We start from the raw sequence: 19,089 nt of genomic DNA on the forward strand, positions 1-19,089 counted from the left end.
CTCCTTCACCTCTGAGTGCAGCAGGTTATGACAGTGACTTCTCTTGCATTGTTTTCTAGATGTCTGGCCCCCCTGGACCCCAAGGCCCACCAGGACCTCCAGTAAGTTTTGAATGATTTACCTGAGGACGAAAGCACTGGGAATGAGGATAGAGCAGGATGTGGCTGGGGAGGATTCTAGGCAGAGAAAACAGCCAGGAACACTGCAGTGTTGAAACAGGAACATATTTAGTATCACTTCCAAAACTGCCCCTCAGGGTAGGTCAGAGCTACGATGGGCTGGGTAGGTAAAGGGAGAAGGTTATGTTAGTCTGAGATGAAAGGGAAGACAGTAGTAAGAGAGGATGGATGGGATTAAAGGGATAAGCTGCAAAAATGGTCTTAATAGGAAGCCTGGCCCGCTGCCAGGTTGTTCTTTGAGAGCCTCCTCATTACCAGATGAGAACAGTACGTGAAGTGCCCTTTACACAAATAAAGAGGCCTCTGGGCTAAGCATTTATGCCCTCAGTGTGTCAAAAAGTGAAAGCTCTATGCAGCACACTGAACTGGGATGCCTGGATTTTAAAGCATATCCTTAAAGATTACTCATATTTTGTCTCTTGTCCCAAATACAGGGTCTGCAGGGCCTCCCAGGACCGAAGGTAAGGCTGCAGATCTTTACATTCTCCTAGACTGTCCCAGGTGCAAGAACTTTTCGGTAACAACCTTTTAGCTTGCAAATGTTATTTATCGTCTTGCTAAGAGGACAAATACTTCTGAATATTTTCTTGGAGGAAATGGATTAGCAGCTCTCATTGTAGCACCCACAAAACCAGTAATTTTCTCCAGTTTTCACCCAGAGAAACGGGAAGCCACCGGCCCTTGGAAATCTTCCCATGGGAACATAGTTGAAATCTTTTGTCTGCAGGGTGAAGGTCTCTACAGCAGGATGGACAGTGTGTCATACAATCCTAAATAACTGAGCTCTAGCTTAAAATTAGCCAGGTTCTATACCCTGTAAATTCACTCAGAAACTTCATTGTTCTTGGTGATTAGAAGCTTTCTGTTCTCCATCCAAATGTGTTTATGCTCAGCCTGCACCATTGGTTTGCCTGCTGTAAAACAGTACCTAGATGAAAAATTATTTGAGTGGAAATACTCAAGGAGAGCTGTGTTTTTCCTCTGACATTCTTGGCAAAGATTGGAGAATATGGAAAATGTTTAAATCCTTCTGGTTATTTGGTTACCAGTGCCATTTGGGTGCTAAAGGCAATGGTATATCTATCCTGATTCATCTTTTCTCCAAGTGCTGATTACAGATACAGTTATCTGTCTTGCTTGTCTGTAACTCACTAGCCACTGCTATCAGGTGTCTGGGAAACTTCTGTAAGGTGCAGGTATCTTTGAGATATATGCCAGACAAATGCAGGTGAAAGTCTTCCAATCCAGAGGAAGTATGGCACCAGTTTCTCCTTGAACAGAAGATCCATGTAGGTTTAATTAGCAGGCGGAGCGAGATGTCCCAAGTGTGGCAGTTTTTTGTTCCATCCCTGCAACTTGTAATAAGTCTTTTTGTAATGAGACTTTCAGTAGCGGTGAGGAAGAGCATTTTACACCTTTTGCAGACATGTCAGAAATAAATAACTCTTCCAGGTAGGTACTAGGGCCAAATGGTGTTGTAGGGCCGTGACACACGGCTGTATGGAAACTGGAGTGCTGGTGGGGTGAGCCAGCAACGTGCTGTCCCACAGTTATAGAAGAGTAATGCAAGCAGGATCACTGTTTCTGTGCAAACTTGGTTCTTCTGACACTTCTGTTTCAAAACGCAACTAAGATCGTGTTTTAAGATGCCTTAGGTCTTTTGACTGATACTGGTTTCCTTCAGTTTGGGATGAGAATCGGGCTAAAGCATTGCTCTGCTGCCTCTTGTGTCCTCTCTCTCGGCGCTCTCTGAAGGGAGGAATATTTGTTATGTAAGTGGTGTTACGGCGGGTTTATTTTCTGCTTCATCCTTCCTTTAGGGGGAAGCGGGGATTGATGGAGTGAAAGGAGAGAAGGGTGCCCAGGGTGAAAAAGGAGACCGAGGGCCACTGGGATTACCCGTAAGTATCCAGGAAGCAAGCAGCACTTCATAAGCCAAACTTATATCAGCTGTAAAAAGATCCCTCAATAGGAGACGCACACAGGGATTTGATATGTAAAGTCAAAGAAACAGATGATCTATAAATAACTGTGCCTTTGCTTTTTAAACTCAAAGCTTCAATTTCTGTCCAGAGCCTAAATCTTTTAAAGCTGTTAAATAGATCAGTGACCACTTTTAATTCTTCCTGCTTCTGGCAGGATTAGAAAAAACAAGGAGTAACTTTCCTGTGGGTCCTTTGCACTTCAGGGTAATGGGGCAAGACCAGAAACAGAAGTGAAAAGGATGTGGAAAAGGAAACACCTTCCTGGCAGTGTGTCACCTGGGGCAGGCTTTGTACAAAAGCTTGGTGGTTGTGAATGCATCCAGCTTCCTCCCTGGACAATACTTTCCTGTCACTTCTGCAATGGAATCAGTGCTTTCCCTAATGGGTAGAAGCCTGCGATGTGCCCTGCTGTATGTGAACGCAGTCACACTAAACTGGTGTTAGTGCACTGCTTAGCTTAGCAAGGAGGAATTTGGGCAGAACTATAAAGAAGCTACAAGAGCTTTAGAAGCTTTGGAACCTGAAGACTTACAAAGTACGTGAAACTCTTGGCTTGCATCTGTTAAAAGTCTCTTTGCCCGCTGTGTGAGAATCAGCTGACAATGAATTAGTGGTAACTCAGTCCCACCCAGCTCCTCTGCCAGCCCCCAGATTCCCTCCTCACAGAAAGCACTTGCTGATCGTACTGCCTGGAAAAGAGCACCACAAAGTGCATCTCGTGTACTGTGTGGCTTTGTCAGCCTGTGTTCAGTCACCCAGATCCCTTGTCCCTGACTTCGGCTGAAATGTCCGTGTCTTTGTTTGTAACATGTTTTCTTCTTCTAGTTGTGCTGTACAGCAGTAACCTTCCAGGGCCTGGATGCAGCTTGTCTAACTCTAGGCACTCAAGCGAGCTCCTCATGGGTGTATTCACTGTGGCCCCATGCAGAGCCCATGGGGAGAAAGCCATGCTTTGGAGAGGCTCAGACACAAAGGATTGTGCCTCAGGGCAGCAGTGAGAAGTAAAAACCCAGTCCCCATTTTGCCTTGAGAAATGCAAATGGAAGCTTTCTGTGTAAATAGTTATTCCCTCAAGTCTATGTGGCATCAGGACAGGTGAAAGAGGTCCCTGTGAGAGTCTGAGCAGAAGATGCCCCTGCAATTACCCTGACAAGCTCATCAATGTGGCGGGGAATGTGCTAGCTGGTCCTCCTACAGCAGTGAGGAGAAACCCCATGAGAAACCAGGGTCCCTTGGCTTTTCACATCCCTCTTCCTGGGCTGTGGAGGCTGACTCAGAAGCATCCTCTTAGAAGTGTTTTGTGTTTGGATCAACAGTATCAGCTGGCCAACTAGGAAGCACAGTTACTGAGCTGTTGATAAGATCAGAGACACAATGTGGACCTTGTATCCCTCCTCAGAGCTACCTCTCTCTCCATAAGCTTTTCCATGCCTGATCCAGTGTGGTTTCAGCTTGTCAAGCTAAATGCAGTTGTATTAGTGAGTGCTAGACAGGCACTGAAATATTTCAAAGACAGAGTCTGTAAAATCCCACAGCCTTTTCATGTGTGACCTGGGGCTTGACATGGTGCTAGGATTTTCAGCACATTTCAGCGCTGATTGTCTGCACAAGCCTTGGGCTTCTCTGTATGGCCAACAAGCAGAGGAATTTGTCATACTCAAGTGGAGGAAGACTCAGTAGTTTGTACTATTGTTCTACCTAAGATTTCTCTCCTGGCCTGTGTCAGAGACAAGACGCTGGGCTAGATGGGCCTTAGGCAGAACCAGTGTTAGGTTTTATGGATGAGAAAATTCAGGACAAGAGCCAAGCAGACAGAAAAGTGGCCCTTAATCTGGTGTAAGTCTGCGCTGGTGACACAGGAAGATGAGCCACCAAACAACTGACTCATCTCTTCCTCTGGCCAGGAGATGTAGAGTGGAGCAAGCCTGCAGCTAAATGTGCACCTACAGGACCTAGGTTTCTTGGTGGGAACTTGAACTGCTGATGGCTCTGCACAGCTTGCAAATGCCTCTGTGACCACAGGGCTTTTTGCCCCTGAGACTTGTCTCATCTGTGTTGCCCAGACTGCCAGGCTTGAACTCCACTGTCACACTGAACTTTTAATCACCTGTCACAGAGCAGCTTCTTCCTCAGAAGTTTTCATAGTGGCACCAAGAGAGGGAAATTTGCATTCTTAAGGGGATGTGAAAGTCACAAGTCAACATTATATGTATTCAGTGTTTCTATGTTTTTGTTGGTTTGCTTGTAAGTACCATCACCTGTCCTTGAGACCTTAATTTTTGTTTATTGCAAGCATATGTTTGTCTTAAGTCACTGCTTCACTCACCTCTCCCCTCCCCTCTCCTTTCCCCCTCACCCTCCTCCCTTCTCCTCTTGCCTTGTTTTTGTTAACCCTCCCCCATCTGTTCAGGGTGCTTCAGGTTTAGACGGCAGGCCTGGACCACCGGTGAGTTCCATTTCTCCATTACCCTATGTTCCTCCTACCCAGTATCGTGATTTGTCTTGTCTCTTTCATCAGAGTCTTGTTTACACCAGGAATAACCACCTTTTCTCCGAAGCAGATCTGGGAGGGGGGTTAAACTTAGTCTGAGAAGTGATGCCACACGCTTGTCATTTTTGATGCTACGAGCCTGTCAGGATCATGGGATCACAGCTTATCTGTTCCACTTTATCTCAGTAACATGATGAATGAAACTTCTGCATGGTTCCATGATGCTCTGTTCTCCTGTCCTCTTTATTGTGAGGGGTCTCCATCTTGTCATTCCCAACTGTAGCCTTGCTTGCCACCTTTTCACAACAGTAGCTCTTAAATTTTGTCTTCGGCATAATAATGCTCATGTGTTTTGTCCTGTGAACAAAAGCTTTGTACATTGTTTTCACGCACAGCACTTAAGGCTGCATAGCTGTGGGTTGCAAGTATGCTCAAAGGTATCTCTCCATAGCCTGGTAAGCATCTCACCAGGAGGACAAGTTGCATCTGAAAGACCTTCTGCAAGGACTAACCCTTCACCTCTCAGCAGCAGAATGCCATGCAACTTCAGCTACTCCAAACATGCTTTCCTTCAGTCCCAGATACCTGAGGTGTGTGTTCCAGTCCAATATATACATCTGAGAGGTAGCAACATCTAATAGTGGTGCAAGAAGATGCAAGATTCCTACCTCCTGTTGCTAACTTACCGTGAGCAGTAAAGGAAATAAACTCCCTGTGCCTAAGCTGTCCAGTCTGTCAAATTCAGAATGAGACCTGGTTCTGCAAAACAGTCTGCTAATCTTGAGAAACAGCTGTTAAATAAGGGCCAAATATTTTTAATCTCTCTTGGGAAATGATGCATCACCCATGCACAGTCCATTTGGCTATTTCAAAAGAATAACTGGAGATAACTCAGCTGCTCTGTAACTTCTGAACACAGTCTGAATGGCAGCATTTACACTTGCTTGTTTTGGGAAATTGTAGATTTAACTTTATAAATGTACAGGTGTATCCATATAAATCTACAGGTGATCTTCATGTGTTTCATGGCATTTAGTGAAATAATCTTAAAATGATGCATATGTGCAGGCAGTTCAGATTTCCACGATGTGAACTCCTGTGCACGGATCTAAGGAGAGGCTGACTTTTCTCACTTCCTTCCCTGTGTCAGAAGTTGCTCGCTGCACGAGTTACTTCTCCACTTTCCCTCTGCAGTTATTAATCTTGTCTGAAAAGCTCTCTTCATCCATATGAGTCATCCTTCTCACATCAGAGGGGATACTTTAGTGGACTAAGGATTGCAGGCTTGCATTAAAAAGCACGAGACCCTTTTCCTTAAAGGCTGTTATAAAGACTTCCCCATTCCAGAAACCTGTTCTCCTGTTGTCCCCAGAAGTCAGGCAATGGACCTCAAAAGTATCCCTTTATTGCTCCGTGATGGAACTGTAGATCAATACTATCTAAAAGTATGTGATGCAGGGTTAGGAAGGTAAATGCCTACCCAAACTACGTGGTTAGGGGTGTGCACAACACACTACAGATTTGCAGGTTGTACTTTATATCAACTGCAGAATGTGGTCTGGGGGAGTTGGAAGAGACCCTCCAATAGGGAATACTCTGCAAGTTCAAGGAGTCTATAGAGAGTTAAGAGTGCCTGAATCTTTCTTAGTCAGGACTATTGCCTAACTTCTGTACTGTCTATGTGAAAAATAAGCTATGATTGGGTTAATTTCCCAAAGCCCTAGCAAGTCTCAGCAACAGCGGGAAGTAGATTTGGTACGACAGTGTGAGATGGTCCCTGTGTCAAAGGGGTTAGCAAAAAGACTGGACTTTCCTGTTAGCATAATTGAGAGCCTGGTGGAGAGATATAAATGGTAAAAAGGGAACAGAGGGACTGGGACTGAATGACACCCCTCTTAGTTTGCATCTGTGTACGTATGCATCTGCATTCATCTGCAGCATGGTGTCTTTCAACTTGCATGACTGACCGGCTGCCTGCCACCAAGTAACCAAACTCTTTCATTTTTGCTCAACTCAACTGACTCCAGGGTAAAAAAGAGAAAATAAGGAAGTAAAGGAAAAGAAAATGGCTTCTGTATCTAAGTGGCCTTGATTCTGCTACAGCTTTCAGCCTTTTCATATAGACTAGAGAATAAAAAATTCCCTCCTGTGGACCTGGTAGAAATACCTGCTGCAACAATTGTCAAGAGCTAGCTTCAGAATTAAGAATAAGGCTCTGTAAAACGATGTGGGTGTGATCTAAAGTAGTTCCCGTGTTCTTCAAATTGTCTGTAGCAACTACTTCAAATCCATCACCACTAACAATGAAAGCTGTAGTGGTGCTAGGTGCCTTCCACCACCAGACTGTCTCTTCCTAGCTGTGCTTTTTCCTAAAGGAACAGCAGTGTCTCCTGGTTTTAATGAGGCCCCAGAATAAAAATGTCCTGATGTGTTTTCCTTCCTCCAACTACAGGGTACTCCAGGACCAATTGGGGTTTCTGGACCAGCAGGACCAAAAGGAGAAAGGGTAAGTTTGCTGACTAATGCTCTGTAACTTCTTTGAAGATACCACAGCTCCCTGGGATTTTTCTAGAGCTGGAACTGCTCTCCCCTTGTCCATGTAAGACCTCAGCTGGGCCTCTTTGATTTTTTTAATGTGTCATCCTTGGGATTTTTAGGTGCTTTGAAATGCATCCTTTACTTTTCTTCTATAGCACTGCTGTAGCCACTGCTGTACTGCCTGTTTATACTGAAAAGGAATGTAATAATTCCTATGCTTTTGTCTCCACTTCAGGGTAGTAAAGGAGATCCTGGAGTTGTAGGACCAATGGGACCAGCAGGACTTCCTGTAAGTATTCAGAGTACTAGAGATTTGTTATCTCCAGTACCTGCTTCCTTGCTGTGATTGATAGCTTAAGATGCTGCTGTAATCAGCATTTGCAATTTCAGCCAGGTTAGGTGTTAAAGAACCAAAGTTACAAGCTTATGTACACTATGGGAGCATCAGAAGAGCTTGGTAGCTTCAGAGCAATGATTCAGAATGATATGGATGAAGGTGAAGGGAAACTGCTAACTTACATTGGCCCTCAGACTACTGAAAGAAGCTTTGTGGGACTCCCAGGATATGTATCTTAATAAAAAACGCTGCTTTTGAGCACGACTACACCATTTATCTCTACGTAGCTTGGATGCCTTCTACCTGTCAGAAAGGGCCCTGTCTTGTCATTGCAGTGACAAAAGCTGCCTTCAGTGAGGTCACATCTATTGTTTGGGATTACTTTTTGCAAAATGGGGCCAGTGTTGGAACTCTAGTTCTATGTAATCGTGGAGCTGCTTCATTATTTTACACAAAAAAGGAGGTTTGCTGCTTTTTTCAGGGAACCGCATTCTCTAAACTAGTCTGCTTTTTATCTGAAGAACTCTTGGAGTAGTAGTAGTGGTGTTACAGCCTGGATGGTCTAATGGAGGTGAAGAGGAGGTTGTCTGCTGGAAAAGTTGTGGCTTTTTGGTTTGGGTTTTTTGTTGTTGTTGTTGTTGTTGTTGTTGTTGTTGTTGTGGTGGTGGTTGGTTTTGGCTGGGTTTGTGGTTTGGTTTTTTGTTTGTTTGGGTTTTTACCAGAGAGTAATTGGTACAAATGATAAAACCAAACTCTTGGGTACACATTCTTCTTTTCTGAGTAGGAATACAACGGGGTCTACTTGTTTTAAAAGATTTCTGTTTGTGTGGATGTATTTCAGGGATTACAAGGTCTACCTGGTGACAAAGGAATCCGGGTAAGTTAACAGGCAAACTTCTTGCATTTAGTTACTAATGTCTTCAGAGCAATAGACCGGTTAACTTCTGATCAACCCCAAGTAGCTAGCATGTAGTTCTGACTGCTAGATCTTCACATAAGTAACTTTACAGGCTTGTATTTTAGAAGGTGATACCTGTAGTTTATATAATCGCATGGGACATTGTGGTACCTCTGTCTGAAAGCTATAGGAGAGATTTTCTAACGTGTTCATTGTTATCATAGCTCTGTTCTCACTGAAGCACAGGACTTCACATGTAGTGGAGTTAGGCCAGTGTGGCACCTGTTAGGAAATCCTGCTTGTCTGTTTACTGATGTGTGCAGGAATTCCCGTGACAATGAACTGAGGTGGAGCCAGCAAATCTTACTATGTTACTTTTAAATTCCCCCTGAAGCGTGAAAAAGAATATTGACCTCTACTAAACAACCCTCCAGAGAATTTCAAGATGAAAATTTGGGAAAGATAAATTAAATTCACCTACCTTAAAGAATCAGACATGAAGTCTCCTCAGGCATTGTCCTGAATGAATGTGATGGCAGAGTTGGGTTAAAACCAATAACATGAATGGCTGCTTTTCTGTCACAGCGCCTGTGTTATAGAAAGAGAAACATGACTAAAACGTGCATGTTGAGAAGCTCCTTGCTTTTTCATTGGGTCTTCCACAACATAAGGAATTTCTTGCCTGTTAAGGCTCTGACTCTGATAAAAAACAGTTGAGAGCTATAATTGAATGTAATTTATATTTAGTAATATAAATTACTTCAGGATTAGAGTCTTTGTGAGACTACAGTTGTCTAAGTATGTCTCTCAGTTCAGTACAGTACACGTGTATGTCTATATGCATGTACTCACATACACCTTCTCTTCCTAAGACTCTGGTATCACCTAAGTTTATCTGAGAATGTAAAGTTTTACAGTGCATGTGCCCATGCAGTGATTTCATTATATGAAATTGCTTTCCATACATAGTGAGTGTTCTCTGTCCTTTACCTACAATGTATTTCTGACCTTACTCTGCACAGAATGGGCAGTTCTGAAAAGCAGTAGCCAACTGGCATCTTAAACTAGGGGAGGAAGGTCCAAGTTTCATGGGAGCCCCAAAGTTCTCCCCTTTTTTAATCACTGCATTTCTGGCTTTGCTTCTTAACTTCCTCTTCATTAAGATGTGTTTTGTTTTGCTTGTGTGGCTTCTAAACAAAAAATAACCTTAACAGAATTCCTTGACTTTTTCAGTTGGTTTGTAAACCAGGTATTTTATTTAAAATAAGGTGCTCTCATTGGCTGTAGGTAGGCTGATAGGATTTCCCTGAGTTCTCTCATACAGTCAAATGAAAACTGGCAGACACTGTGCCTCCTTGTAGAGGACGAATTGGAAAGCTTGAGTGGAAAGTTTTGCTGGCCCCTTGAAGCAGGCGTGCATTTTGCCTCACTGAAACCAACATTTTGAAATGAAAAAGTGAGCGACTTGAGGCTGTGAGTAGGCAAGCGCAGTTATCTTTGCAGGTAGGGTCCTAGAAAATCACAGAATCAAAATACTACTTTCCTGAGACAGGTGCTAACCCTCGCTCTCCTGCTCCTCTTCAAAAACTCTGAACAGGCCACCACTACTTACAGGAGTTACACAGCGCAGGTTTGGTGAGGCCCCCTTATACAGCTGCTTTGTCTGAAGGCCTCCATCCCTTTGAAGGCATTACAGACATCTGACAAGGACCGTTCAGCAGAACTAGACACACTGCTGCTTCCCCAGGATTTGCTCTGCAGCCCAGTATCCCTAGACAAGTGCTAGGTCTCCCCTACAGTGGGACACACATCAGAACCTCCTCAGAAGGGCAGGACAGTCTCTCCCACGTTAACTGCTGGCAAAACTATGGCAGCAGTTCAGCCAGGAGACTTCAAAATGAACAAGAAGAAAGCTGTGAAGTGGAAAAGAGAAGGCAACACTCCACTTGTGACCTGTTCCACAGGGGCCTGGGATACAACACCCACCTCTCTGGAAGTGGGAGATGTGTTAATTTGAATTGCCTCTCTTTTTATTTCTTTTAGACGGCAGTGGTATGCATAGCACTTCACTATGAGCATTTTCAGTGTTGAGCACATTAAAAATGAGGATCCACTTTGTTAATCTTCCAAAAAGTTTGCCAAAATCCTCTACTTTAGGCAAAGTAGTGCTTTTTAGATCCCAGAAACTCTCCTGCTCCCCTTTGGTGTGAGAGTACAGCACAGCTGTGCCTGGAGATAACAGAGGCAGTGTTGTGGCACTAGGGAGCAACAGGAACAGGCTGCCTTTCAAGTAACCCAGCTGAAAAAGTGTAAACCCTGAACTTGTGCTACCAAGCTGATATCTTCACTGTTATTTTAATGCCTGTGTTTTTTTTTTCTTGTGTGTATGTGCGTCTTCCTCGCTCCTACAGGTCCACCTTTATCCCCTTTATCCCTTCCTCCTCTTCCGTCTTGCTTCCTGGTTCCTTCCTCCAGAGCAACCCATGCCACATTTTCCCGGATTATCCTCTTTGTTCCAGTGCTTGGTTCTGGGTGACTTTTCCTCATTGCCTCTCCTCTCCCATCCATTTCTCTTGCCAGCTTTGGGTTTAACACTTTTTTTAAAGAAGAAACAACAACCTGTGCTGTCTGATTTTATCCTTTAATTCCTTTAACCCTCCCTACATGGACCCTAAATTCAGTTCCCTGTGCAGCAGTCCCTTTCCCTGTGTTATGCTTAGCAGCTTTGAGAATTTCCTCTGTTATACAGAAGGATTTGGTATAGATACAACTGTGAAATACCCATGCTATGCCTTGCCTTGGCTGACCTGCTATGGGTGGGATGTACCCTCCCTTGGTGAGGACCTTTCATTGTCCTAGTGCTGCCCCTCCACACAAGAGCAAGTCTCCTCTTTGGCTATGATGTTTTAATTTGGTTCCCTCCTGCCTTGGCTCTGCTGTAACTCAACCTGGAGCCTGCAGAGAAATTGTAACATCAAACCATCGTAAGAATCATCCCTTCCTGGGGCATGTCTGTAGTGAGGGCCGGGGACCAGTGTCTGCCTGTGGCTGTGCTGCTTAGGACTTGTCCCTTGCCTAACAGGATTTTCTGGGGGAGCACTGCTCAGAGCATCCCAGAAGACAACCAGGCTGTGCAGACTGTCAGGGCCAAGTATTTCCTTAATTCTCTGACTCCTCTCTATTTAGCAATGTGGACGCATCCCAGTGCACAAATCACTGTAAGGCTCGGGCAAGCAAACACGCTCATTCATGTTAAAGCTTTGCTGCTCTGGGATATGGAAGTAATTTTACATTAAAAAAAACCAACAACAAAACCTCAAACAAAAACAAAAACAAAAACCCACAAACAAACAAACCTCCCCCCAAAAACCAAACAAACCCCAAAACTAACAACAAACCCAAACAACCTACACAAAATCCCCCCAGCTTTTCAGGAAAATCCACCAACCCCTGGTGGCAAGCACAGTGTTCATTAAGCAGCTTAAGGGACAGCTTCTAAAAACACTCCCATAAGTGTTAATTTCTTTAAGATGAGAATTCAGAGTAGTAAGAAAAGTGCAATCAACACAGGGAATCTGGACCAGCAATGCCTTCCTGCTATAGCAGGAAAGCCTGCTCGGGCTCTGCCGCAGGGCTTGTCTCTTAGGGCAATAGGCATCTAGATGGTGTCCCGGAGCTCCTGCGGCAGAAGAGGGACCCTCCTAGGTTCTGCTCTCCCATCCCGTGTGTCTAGGGTCAGCCTGGTCTCAGTAGGTGCCCATCTCTCTGATGTATTCTATCCTGGATGTAGGAAGCCCAGAGATGTGGTGTCCTTATGATGGTACCAGTGGAGGAGGAGTCTCTGCTGGCTGACTATAGGCCCATCCGTAAAGTTCAGCAGCACTTCACAGAAACACAGAATCACAGAACGTTAGGGATTGGAAGGGACCTCCAAAGCTCATCCAGTCCAATCCCCCTGCCGGAGCAGGAACACCCAGATGAGGTTACACAGGAAGGCGTCCAGGCGGGTTTTGAATGTCTGCAGAGAAGGAGACTCCACAACCTCTCTGGGCACCCTGGGCCAGGGCTCTGTCACCCTCACTGAGAAGAAGTTTCTTCTCAAATTTCAGTGGAACCTCCTGTGTTCCAGTTTGTGTCCGTTACCCCTTGTCCTATCATTGTTTGTCACCGAGAAGAGCCTGGCTCCATCCTCGTGACACTCACCCTTTAAATATTTATAAACATGAATGAGGTCTCCCCTCAGTCTCCTCTTCTGCAAACTAAAGAGCCCCAGCTCCCTCAGCCACTCCTCATAAGGGAGATGCTCCACTCCCTTAATCATCTTTGTAGCCCTACGCTGGACTCTCTCCAGCAGTTCCTGTCCTTCTTGAACTGAGGGGCCCAGAACTGGACACAATATTCCAGATGAGGTCTCAGCAGGGCAGAGTAGAGGGGGAGGAGAACCTCTCTCGACCACTTGTGATCCCTCTGATGCAGAGCCCTTGCAGTCGATCAGTGTGGGGTTTTAGCAATGGCCAATGTGTATATGCAGCCAGGTAACCGCTAGTAGCTCCATACGTTGTTTTGTACTCGATGTCTCAAAGGGAGATTTCTCTTCTTTAAAAATGTTTCCTAAATGTTTATCCTTTTTTTAAACTATCACTGACATTTGTTTGAAATGGATGATCCTAAACCTTTTGTGTATTCTTTTTTTTTTTTCCTTGGACTAAACTATTATTTACAGGGGGAGAGGGGCAAGAAAGGCTCTAGAGGGTCTAAAGGGGATAAAGGAGACCAAGGAGCACCTGGATTAGATGCACCCTGTCCGTTGGTATGTTTTGTTTCATCAAATGTATTGTTTTAAGATTTGTTGATGGGGAAGAAAGAAGGAAATCATAACACAAATAATGGTCTTGCAAAAGTACACCACTTGGATAAGGTGCAGCCTGGTTCCCACTGCAGTCTATGGCAAAGCTGCTTTCTTCAGCAGGCAACCACTGATCCTTTGAGCAATCAGGCTGTTGAGTGACCGTGGTTATATTCCTTCTTCTTCCGGAGCTCACAAAGGTTTGGGGCACATGGGGGTGTGCTCCATGTGCTGGGAGCCCAGGGCTTTCTCCTGTGTGGATAGAGCCCTGTGTATCCTTTGCTGTTAGTTACGGCTCTTCTCTGGAAATGCCTCGTGTCTATGTAACAGCAAAACCTGACTGCTGTTTTTCTTTCCTTGGAATAACAGCCAGCTGATGTGACCATCTGAGAGCGACACAGGGCACTCGAGCTGCATTACCCAGAGGAAAAACAAATCTCAGTTATTTTAAATGGGATGTTTTTCTGTCAAAATGTATTGCCTATGAGTCTAGTCAAATGAGTAAATATAGGAATGTGTATACGTTCTCATATAAACTCATATGCTGTAGCAACCACTGCCAAAAATACGTAGTGCTGCCATAAATCCCAAGAGTACTTGTGGATCATGCATCTAGAAATCCAGCTGCTGTGTTTCCTGGTGAGCAAGAATGGATGATGTCAGAATGGAGGAAACACCATTCCTAGCCTTTCAGATTTAACTCTGAGAAGTATATCCTGACTTGTGGATTACAGAAAACCAGAAAGGAAACTGCAAGTACTGATTATTACAGACAAAACTAGAACTGGAACCACGGGCCATCTGTGGTCTGGGTATGCAGCAGAGTGCCCTGCGACAGCCCCCGTCGGGGACTCGGTCTCTCTTCCCGTGTCATGAAGGTGACTGGCATTGACTGAAATAACGATAGTGGTTGATTTCATAAACAGGGTCTCCGAGGTTTTAAAGGCGAGAAGGGTGAGCCGGGGTTACCTGGGCTGGACGGCCTGGATGCCCCATGCCCATTGGTATGGCGTACCTTCCCTTTCCTGCATGTGTGTTTGCTTTTTGTGTCTTGGTTGTTATTTTCTGATACCTCCAAATAGCTGCATGCCCTAGAAACACCCGGCAATTCCTTCCTTTCCTACCTCCATCCTACCTTCCTCATGCTGCTCTTGTCAGGAACAGGCCCTTCCCTTCCTGCTGTGATTTCACAGCTGCTGTCAGCATTACTTTGTGGCATGAGGAAAAACGTACTGGGAATGCGAATTTATTTACAACTGCTTCAATTCTTCCCTTGCCTTCACTTTGAGAGCTTTCAGTAGACTAACATGTGAGGACCTGCTTCTGCACTGGCTTGGCTTTCTAGCAAGGAGCTGCAATGCTCATGTCCTTCACTAACTCTATTTTGAAGTGCTTGTATGTGGCTAGTGCAGCCCGACACTACTCAGTATTACCTCAGTCACCCTACACATTAAGATGACTGAAAAAACTGGTTATCCTGTTAGCAAGCCCATGTGAAACATGTTAACTGGACACTTATCTTCCTCAGTTCCTGCTAGACTGTTGCTATTTGTAACTCTCCTTAGAAGCCAAAACGGTACCCATAGCATCCAAGAAACTTGAATTTTGAATTGCCTGCTTCCCAATGTCCATCTTATTCAAGTATTAAAGGATAATAATTGTATTTATTGCCTCACCTAACCCAACTATTTTAGGACAAAGCTATTCAGGAACACTTAACCCCAACGGATTTTTAAGTATCCCATGTTAAACATCATCAACCTATTAATTTACTCTCAGATTTTCTGGAGATGAAGCATTTGTGTGAAGATTTTGCTCCCTACAGCAGTCTCAACAGCTCCCCGATATACTGAAACTTGTACTCCCCTGCCCTTCCAGCCTCTGTCTGGCATGGCTAGGTTTGCTTGAGGATGGTCATTCCAAGCTTTATGTTCACTTAAAGATGTTTGATGCCATTTACAAGGGATGGGATAGCAGTTAGATCAACTAGCAAGAAAAGTGTGTCCCAGAAAAAAAGCCATGTTTAGTTTGGAAGGTTTCCTTAGTTTACTGAGGAAACTAGCCCTGAAAAGCCTTTGTTTTGGACCTTTGTGAAGAGCTAACATGAGTGTCAGTTCCAGCATTCCCTCCTTTGTGTGCTTTGGGGCAGTGGCTGTAACGGTGACGACTTGTGAAGGCTCAGTTGCTGCTCTATGAATTCTGGGTTATAGAAAGAAACTCTTCTGCCAGTCCAACAGGTGAAATCACACCTGCCTAGAACAGTCCACAAAGGAGAAAAAACACTGAGCCATGTGTTTTGCCTCCCAAATAACCAGGTTTCAATGGAGTAAGTTTTGGCTGAATAAGTCACCTAATTTCACAGGTGCAATGACTCTACCAGTGCTCTGGTAGCCTACCTTTCTTTTTTTGTTTCTCTCCTCAGTTAGGATTCACCCCACATGGCCACGTTAGAATGTCCATTTCTTTTCTTACCTATTTTTGTTAAGGGAAACCTGCCAGAAAATCTGGTGAAATACAGATGCCATTATTTTTTTTATAGATAGTGTTCTGGCATGCAAGCTAGCTTGGGAACGTGAATAAGCATGTTTTTTGATCCAACTAGGTTAAAAGCTTAGCATCCAGCTGACCCACCCACGTGTGTAATTTATGGAGGCTGTGAACTAATGCTTTACAAATCCGAGCTATGTGGAAGGAGATACTTGGTACTAATAAGCACGTCGCGTTTCCGTTCTAGGCAAATTCGCCCGCAACAAACACTTCCTTGTGACCCTGGTCTTCCTTTGATCCCTAAGCTGTAACCCCCCTGGCCTCCCATTCCTTCATACACCTAACTACCCATCTCCTCCCATGATGCCCTCCAGTCATTCCTATCACCACCACCAGTGTACCAATGGGAACGCCACAATTTACCCAGTGATTACCCCGTAACTCAGTATTTCCACATAGTGCGTGTGGGGGAATATCGCAAGGAGACCACAGTCTAAAAAATGCACCAAAAAAGCAATACGGTTGTAGCATCATGGCAACATTCAATTAAGCTGTCCCTTGAAAGTGCATCTCCTTTAAATAGTTTATTTCTCATTATACTACTGTGCGTTTGTTTTTCCGGTCGGTTTTTCTTCTTTCCCCTTCTTGAATGGGATGATATGCACTGCAGGTTTCTCACGCAGTACTTGGAGAAGTGAGAACTGAGCCATTTGAATGAAGAAATGTGCCTGCATCATGCATCATACAATTTCACTCCCTGCCCTTGAGTTTCCCTGGGGAATAGCAATAGCAACCTGGCATGCACACACAGCAGAAGTATCTGACTTCTTGTGTCAGAGGTGTATCTCCTGCTTAAGGACACCTTATCATTGACATAATTTCATGTTTTTCTCACACCAAGTAGGGCTGTACTGAGATGAAATTAATAGCAGGCATTCACAAAAGCATTTCCCAACCATAGAGTCTCAGTCTTTCAGCAGCACAGCCCTTAAAGCATCCAACCTTCTTCAACATAAACAAAAATAAATTACATGCCCACCTTGGGATGTGTGGCCCAAGACTTCAGGGTTGCAGATATGCCAGATTTTTTCAGAAATCTCACTGACTTTATTGAGGCAAAAGTCCCCTCCCAGGGAGTCAGCTGGGAGATCCTCAACCAGCACAGGGTCTGCTTGCCTTCCTAATTCCCCTGGAGCAGGATCTCTTCAGAGGCCAGAGTGGGCAGCTGGGCAATCTTTCACATGATAAAGCAAACCCTTTAACAACCAGGGCAGAAAATAAATCACATATTTTTCCCAGACCCTCCTCAGGACCTAAGGTTAGTGCTGCCTCTGGGGTTTGCTTATAACCCCAGCATTACACAGTCAGGCCTGAGGACACAGACCAGCCACCTCACGCTCTCCATTGCCAACTTACTGCAGTATTTTTCTGGCTGAGTGTGACCTCTTGTGTTTCACCTCCCTCCAGGGAAGCCTGGCTAAAGACCTTCCTCAGTGAGGGATGAGAACAAGACTATGGGCCTTATATACATAAATTCCTTGCAGAGCCTGCAGGCAGTTCCCCCGCTTCAGTCACGGTCCTTGCTTCAAGCTACACTGGTTCTGTCAGCCTGGGTCACTCTGAAAAGTGAGGAATATCTTTCAGACTATTCCTCCAGCCCAGGTTCAAACTGTTTGTTGCAGCTGTAATAGTTAACCCAGTCATTCTTTCCTTGATCTCTGCACTGTTTTCTGTGTCCTAAACTGATATTTCATCCATCTTATTTTGCAGGGGGAAGACGGCCTTCCAGTTCAAGGCTGCTGGAATAAGGTAAAATAATCCTGGAAACGTTGTGACTGTGCTGAGTTGGCAGTGCTACAGGACCTGCTAATGTTTTTGAATGAGTCTGGCTAAGAGCAAAAGCGCTGTGGAGGCATGCATGGGATTTCCAGGACCATACCCCTGAAAAGCAGCAAGCAAAACTCTTCCGTGTTCGTATACTGCAGTTTAGTTTTATAGGCTAAAAGGGAGAGAGTTGTACTTGTGGCCTTTGAGCTGCCTGGCCTCGAAGTGCTCTAGTACTTGCACAAAGATTACATTTCCACTTAACTCTGTTACCAGAGGCTGGGAGCTGGTGTACCCCACAGAACCTGGGTGCCACGGGAGGCTGGTGGGAGTGGGGCAGAGGTTCGCTGTTTGCTTTCAGCAGGGCGAGTGCGATGTGGCTCGGTAGCCCTGCACAAGCCCACGGTGCTCCTGCCGAGAGGTGTCCTGGCAGCTGGGCTGTGCCGTGGGGCTTGGGGCAGACCCTGCTCCAAGGGAATGGGCTTGTTAGCTTGATTCTGGACTAGCACAGAGAGTCAGCCCGGATTAAACCCATCCTCACTGCCCAGGAAAGTGAAAAGGATCTCTGCTGAGATCCAGCACCATTTCTTTTCTTCCTGGAAACCCTGGAGCCACCTTCCCTTTGCTGTCCCACTGTCTTCCCGTCCCTTGAGGTGGTCCTTCCCCAGTGCTGAGCTGTCACTAACAATTGTTAGTGATTGTGACTAACACCTGTTTATGTTTTCTTTTGCAGTGATGATTCTAACCCTGGACTGGCCTGTGTGTGTTATTGTATATAGAATATTTATTTTTATACAGTGGTGTTCTCTGAAATGCCAAAAGTTACGCATTTTTACAAATTATCAAAAAGCTGCATATTTTTTATACAGAAAATACTAGATCTGCCTTCTTCCCCCTTTGTCAGTTCTGTATAATTCTGTCTGCATTATGCTTGTTTTGTCATGGAGTACAGCTGTAATATTTACATGGTATTTGTGCGCACATGATGAATATAGGAACTTAATAAATTATTGCATTAAAAGTGCCCAAAGGAACTGCCCTGTATAGATTTAAAGGTCATTTTCATTTTCCAACCTGGAATCATTCAAGACTATTTCAAAACGCTATGTATGTTTTATTAAAGTGAAATATTAACGATTTTATTGTGACTAAATTGAGACGTTGCTGAAAAACACATCCCAGTAGCCACTGTACACTGGGAACGGAGGGTTTCCATGAGCAGTAATTATCAAACAAGGTCTGGCTCTTGATCAGATTCATTATGGCAAGCACAGCCTCCCACCAGCTCCTCCAGAGGCTGCTCCCTGCACGGTAACATCTTCCCCAAGAGCTGTGGAGTGAACATGTGCAAAGAGAATCTCTTTGTCTCCTGTCTCTAGCTAAAACAGAACACCTCCCCTGAGCTGGAAATAATAATAAATTAAAAAAATAATAAAAAATAGAGCACCTCCTATGAGCTGGAATAACCCTCATGACAACGAGCCCTGGTCAGCAAGAAATTCCA

At 44.7% G+C, this 19,089-nt stretch overlaps 1 protein-coding gene across 1 annotated transcript; it reads left to right on the forward strand.

Annotated features, from left to right (window-relative positions):
- Positions 1–273: 273 nt before the first annotated feature.
- LOC104545694 (collagen alpha-1(XIII) chain-like) lies at positions 274–18,723 on the forward strand. The gene is made up of 9 exons (XM_010190894.1): positions 274–282; positions 614–640; positions 2,000–2,080; positions 7,108–7,161; positions 7,429–7,482; positions 8,372–8,407; positions 13,152–13,238; positions 17,532–17,570; positions 18,319–18,723. The coding sequence occupies exons 1-9, from the start codon at positions 274–276 to the stop codon at positions 18,319–18,321; spliced, it is 390 nt and encodes a 129-aa protein (XP_010189196.1). The 3' UTR covers positions 18,322–18,723.
- Positions 18,724–19,089: the final 366 nt, after the last annotated feature.

The sequence above is a fragment of the Mesitornis unicolor genome, unplaced genomic scaffold (assembly GCF_000695765.1).
Source record: "Mesitornis unicolor isolate BGI_N332 unplaced genomic scaffold, ASM69576v1 scaffold11508, whole genome shotgun sequence".
Lineage (NCBI taxonomy): Eukaryota > Metazoa > Chordata > Aves > Mesitornithiformes > Mesitornithidae > Mesitornis > Mesitornis unicolor.